We start from the raw sequence: 5,927 nt of genomic DNA, 5'->3' as shown, positions 1-5,927 counted from the left end.
CTAAAAAAAAAAAAAGAATAAAAATATTAGGCTTTGCATGGTTAATACCAACTTAAATAATTTTTAACCAAAGGGTAGTTTACTAACAAGAACTGAGTGATGAAGTGTTTTAGGGGGTGAGATTTTTGTAAGCTACAGTATGTTCTTGGGCATCTTCTGAAACACTAAACCAGAAGCAGCAGGAGGCCAAGGATTGACTTATTCCTGCCAAGAGGAGCAACATCACTGCTCTGAAAATGACCTGGTGCATTTAGATCAAGATCCACACTAGACAAAGAATGCTTTTACATAAGTAAAAGAACTCCCTGTTGAGCACTTGAGAGAACTTATTTCCTGCTCTGCAAGGTTTCCTTATGCATGTCACCCTCTGTAGCTCTCTGCTTGGTCGCTTTACATTCCTGGTCTCTGATGACAACTGTGTTCCATCTGACTGAGAGCAGCGTAAACGACTTGCCCACAATTGTCATCTTCAAGGCTCTTTCCTGTTTTAAACTCGCACATACTTATGTTCTTATCTTGTGCCAGGTACTAAAAACCTTCCCAAAGAACTTTCTGTGCCAAGGCTTCAAGCTACCTAATACAGCCACCACACTTTCCATAAGGGCTCTATGTTTTAGCCGGGGGGGGGAAAAAATCCCATTAAAGCATGAACTGTATTAAATATACTAAATTGCCAAATGAAAACCAGCACTAACAGTAGCCTCTCCTTTTTGTTTACAATGGCACAGAGGCCAGAGCGAATAAGGATAATCTGCTTTGCACCACTTCATAGTGGTATATCTGGATGATGCACAGAGGGATTCTGACCAAAGATCCATCTTGTGTTCCTCCTTCAGGTACAAAAAAAAAAAAGAAGGGAGAGGGTGACTTAAGAAGAACTTACCCCAAGGAGGTTTTTAGGCACATAGCCTTCTTTGTCATTGAGGCGGGCCCACCACCACTCTGTTTCATTGTCATCCTTGCGCCTTAGAATAGTGATGGCATCACCCTCGTGGAATGACAGCTCGTCATTGTTCTGGGCTTCGTAATCCCACAGGGCATACACCACCCCTTTATTCATCACTCCCAGCTTCTCTTGCACGCCTGTTAAAACAGATTGGAGAGCACACTTGATGGTAAAATAGCCTGGTTTTGTCCTCTTGAGATTTTTAGTATTGACACAGTGGCCCAAATATTAGTCTCCTATTAAAACAATTTCATGAACGGTTTTCAGCACTTCCATGGTGAAATGCCGTAAGAAATTTCACTGCATGATAGAACCAAATCTTGCAGAATAGTTTAGAGCATGAGGTTTTTCTCTTATTATATAGGTAATGGAAACTGCTTCCTACAGCAGGCCTTGTACAGAAACACTTGAGGTTTTTGAAAATCACACGATGTCAGATATACAGAACCTTAATGAAGCTTGTATACTCTGATGGAAATTAAAATTTGTCTGCTCCATCAAAGTGCTTTTCTGGCAAAATATCTCTTAGTAACTAAACACATTCTGTAAGTTAATTATTTATAAAGTACACTTGTTTCTTCATGTGATCTGCTAGAAATTTGTGCATCTGGAAGTTGGAATATTTCTGTGAAAACACTTGACAACTCGCTGTTACTGTCAAAACCTCCCTGTGGAAGCGTTTCCTTGAAATAAAGCCAAACTAAAACTTCAAAAATCTGTAACATCAGATTTTGCCTGTGAAGTAACTCAAAAACCAGAAGGACTAAGAGCAACATCATAACAAAAAGACAATTCTGTTTTTAGCACTTTGAAAGCACAGACACATGATGGGCCATATCATCATAGGGCCTAAGCAGATGTTTCATGCACATCAGAGAGACAAAACAGGATGAATGTTAGAAAAGCTAAATGAGTTTGAAAGGCAGTGTCATAGCTTACCATACAAGAACTGGGAACACTGAATATAACCTTCTTCCATCTCCTCACACTTGTCTGCAGCAGTTTCTATATCACTTATAGTTGAAGCAAAAATAGCTGCCCCAGATTCAACCAGTAGTTTACAGAGATGAACACTATTGCAAGAAGCAGCACAATGCAAGGGTGTCCTGAAATAAAGCAAAAAAATGTACATGTGAAAAAATAAACTTCCATGAATCCTAATTACTTTGTCTTGCAACGTAGAGCCTGTCTATTTTGAAAGGAAGTTGCTCTTTATGATTACTGTATGTTTATGTATTGTCCAAAACCTGTCAAGCAACTGGGTTGGATTCCAAGATTTACCTGACTCCAGTAAAGCCAAGCATTCTAAAATAGATGATAGCAAAAATACTGATTTTCACAGCTTACAGAGCTGCTGGGTATAAAGGGGTATTTTCCAATACAAGGAAACCTGAAAGGTAAAAACCAAGGTGAGGGTTCACATGCCCTCCCCAAACACTTCAGGAATACTACAGCTACCTGTAAGGCGAGACTCTTCAAGAACACCAAAATCTGTGGTGGGTTCCATGGTGATGAAACTTAAGTAAATTAACTTCTGTCATTGGTTATTTACAGTTTAATTATTTCACCATCTGAACAAGAAATGCAACTATACCACTAATTAAAGCCAAACTGTAGTCTAGTTTATGATTTAAGTGTGCATGCTGAGGAGCTGAACACAGTGTAACTTTGCATTTGAGTTCACCTCCACCCAGAGCTTAGAAAGTTTGCTTGGGATAAAGGGGAAGGAAATTGTTGCCAAAACAGGACTAGACTAAATTTTAAATGTGCATCCAGATGGTTTTTCTCCCAGATGCTGGGTTAAAAGTCTTGACACTTACCACCCATCGCTATCTGCTGCATTTACATTTACACCAAAATCGAGCAGGAACTTCACAATGTGGTGATGACCAGCACACACTGCGTTATGCAAAGGTGTAATTCCTTCGTCGTTTGGTTTACTGGGATCATCAACCTGTTGAAAACATAAAATAGTTCAGCACTTTCTTTTTTCTAATTGTGGAATGAGGCTGTCACTGTTTAGAGCCTTACCTCATATATGATTCGTTGTACCAGATCAAATTCTCCCTCCAAAGAAGCATCCAGGAGGAGAGCCAAGGGATTGAACTTCACTCTCAAACCATGGCCTGTTCTTTCTGAGTTGGGTTTCTTCAAGTTGGTACGTTTTGTCTGAGTAGAGATGAAGGTTGGAAGGCATCATTTCAGGTTGTACAAGTGTGAAAAGGATTCGGCTATGAACCTCAGCTTCCTTAAATGGTATTTAGAACTAGGCAAACATTTATATTTAGAAGTCTCGAAATAAAAGGCTTGATATATTACTATGTCTTATGCAGTTAAAAAATGAAAAGGCAAGCCAATATAATTTCAAAGCTTCTAAGTAAAAGATAGTGAGTATAAGGAATGAAATAGTTAAGTCAATCTTTTTTTAAGCATCATCATCTTAATTGTATTTAATATAAGCTGAATGTGTTTCTGGTGGATTGTCTGAAACACTGTGAAAACTTTTGCTTAGCCTGGAAAGCACAACACTGTTAAGACTGAGTTATCAGTCTGCACTCAGAGAAATCTATGCCTTGAATTAGCAGAAGTCTCTGCTATAGTTGAGTGTTTGCTGAAGGAAAAAAAAGTACAGAACATGAAGGTATTTTATGTGACATTCTAGCAGGTGTTATCAGAAGCAGCATTTTCAAGATCTGAAACACATTTAAATGTGTTTTGAGAATATTCTGGATCCTTTGCACGTGTCCTTGTCACTTTCTGGGGAAAAAAATAATCTATTATTAACTACAGTTTTTATAGAAAGCTTTTAGTCTCTAGCTCTCTAAGATCTGTTTTCACTTATGCTCCTATTTAGTATGGCTATTTCAGGTTGGAAAATAAACGCCTCACAGTATGAATAATATCCATTGCTGGCATATTCCATTCTCCCAGAAGTACCCTGGCCCATATGCTCATGGAAGATGCATACAAGGCCTTGTGCACACTGCAGTTAAATTCTCAGAGGAATGCAAGGTCCCTACCTGAGTCAAAAAATGGAGATGAACATTGGTTTCAAAGTGTGAGTCACATCACAACAACTAAGACTAAAATTCAGTTTTCTCTGTATTTTTCAATTCTACAAATGCGGTAGATTTTGGCAATGACAAGTGTTTAAAGATTTTGGTGCAGCTGGAGGAGGGACTTTGGAAGCAACTCAAACTATGCGACAAGCCCATTAGGAAAACATTTTTGCTATCACAAGTCAGCTGTGCTGCTGTTGGAGTTAGCCCTGGTCTCACATCTCTGTGCTGAGGGCAAAAGGAGGGCACTCCCCCTCAGAACAGCTATTTCATCTTGCCTGCAAATTAAAAAGCTTCACACTGACATAGCTTATCCTTAGTTTTGTACACATAGTTATCTTTGCAGGCCTGGAGAAAATAAAAAAAAAAATAAATTTAATGGAATCTCAAATTCCAGAATTAGTTCTACAACAAGAACCCCCAAAAAGTTCTAAAACCTACATACACAACCTCCTCTTGCCTGTATACATATTTTCCTTATTAACAGCTACAGCAGTAAAGAAACTAATCCATCAGAATTCTCCCTGGAATTCCTCTGATTTTCTTTTCTTTTACTATCATGAAACTTCAAGTGCAAACATACCATGCAGCAGAAGCTTGCAGACTTTCAGTTATGCTTAAACACACAGCTAATTCCATAGTTCACAAAGCTGTTCGTTCCTTAGTTACTTACTGCAGGAAGTGGAGGAGGAAGAGCAGGTGGCAAAGGAGCTTCCTCTTCTACTGGAGAACTGACCTCTGGCGTGGGACTGGGTGACTGCTCAGTAGAAGTAACTATAGCAGGATTGTTGTTGTTGTTGTCTTCGGTTGTCTCAGATGTTTGATTTGTAGTTTCAGTGCTTATCAGTTCCTCAGTAGCAGGAGAAGGTAATTCATTATCGTTGGCATCTGACGAAGGGGGAGGCTCATCGGGAAGAGGAACTGTAGGTTGCACAGGAATGGGTTCTTCAATATTGCCATTGGTACTGGCATTCCCGTTATCAACGTCAGCTAAGATACCTATGAAGTCCTGTGGATTGCCTGGCTGATAAAATGGAGCACTTTCTATTCCTCCCGCCAGAGTATTAAAGCGCTGATACAACAATTTTTGTATGTTTGGTCCACTCGGGCCTTCAGGTTCAGTGATAGAGCTGCGTTTCTTCAACGGCCTCGGAGCGTTGGCCAGTTTTCTCCTCAGGGCCTCAAGGTCAGCGTCGCTCTGATACCGTAGGGGCGAATGCACAATAGGGGTGAGCTTAGTAGGGCTGAGAGGACGGGGAATGTTTTCCACGTTGCTGTTTTCACTGGGTGGTGGAGCGTTTTCCAGCTCTTGATCTTTCTCAGAGACCTCAGTCTGAGGCTGAGGCTGTGGCTGTGAGGAAGTCTGGGCGGGCAAAGAACCGTGAAGGAATGGCAAGGGTGAGGGAGAGGTTGAACCAGACTGTAATACAGGCTTTCCATAAACTGAAGAAAAGAAAGAGGGAAACCAGTGAAGAACTGTTCTCAAATTACATATCAAAATATTTACAAACAAACTCTGTTGCTACTTGTTTGATACTAATATAGAAAGCACAAAATACTGTACTGGAAACTATCAATACAGTAAACACTTACCTGTTGGTGATGCTGATGCTTCTTACAATTATAAGCTACAAGTATCATCTGGAATGTTTTTCCTCTTTCATGAGGAAACAGTAAGAGGAGAAAAACTGTCTTATCTAGACACTGTTTTTTCAACTTAATTATGAAAGTATTGGTAGAGTAATCCAGGCTGTATTGTTCCAGTTGCATCTTGTTTTAAATAAAAGGTAAATCAATGCATACTTACAACCTCAAAAATAGATAGAATAATTTTGCTGCTATGCTGCAGACAAAAATAACTTTCCTCACAGATTTAGACGAGTTTTCGAAATTGATATGGAAAGTAAACTAAGCCCAATAAG

At 39.6% G+C, this 5,927-nt stretch overlaps 1 protein-coding gene across 7 annotated transcripts in view; it reads right to left on the bottom strand.

The window, feature by feature from the left end:
* The window catches only part of PPP1R13B (protein phosphatase 1 regulatory subunit 13B), a 69,427-nt gene that overhangs the window by 1,539 nt on the left and 61,961 nt on the right, over positions 1-5,927 (bottom strand). For all 7 annotated transcript variants that reach the window (XM_051769478.1, XM_051769479.1, XM_051769477.1 and 4 more), the window contains 5 exons: positions 4,679-5,448; positions 2,978-3,115; positions 2,767-2,900; positions 1,886-2,052; positions 884-1,083 (listed from right to left, as the gene is read on the bottom strand). In XM_051769478.1, coding sequence (XP_051625438.1) covers positions 884-1,083; positions 1,886-2,052; positions 2,767-2,900; positions 2,978-3,115; positions 4,679-5,448 — 1,409 coding nt within the window. The remainder of the gene's footprint in view (positions 1-883; positions 1,084-1,885; positions 2,053-2,766; positions 2,901-2,977; positions 3,116-4,678; positions 5,449-5,927) is intronic.

This window comes from Manacus candei, unplaced genomic scaffold (genome assembly GCF_025592945.1).
Source record: "Manacus candei isolate 608988 ecotype Guabito, Panama unplaced genomic scaffold, ASM2559294v1 h1tg000109l, whole genome shotgun sequence".
NCBI classification, from domain to species: domain Eukaryota; kingdom Metazoa; phylum Chordata; class Aves; order Passeriformes; family Pipridae; genus Manacus; species Manacus candei.
Note: the sequence above shows the minus strand (reverse complement) of the source record. Positions and strands in the feature narration are given on the sequence as shown.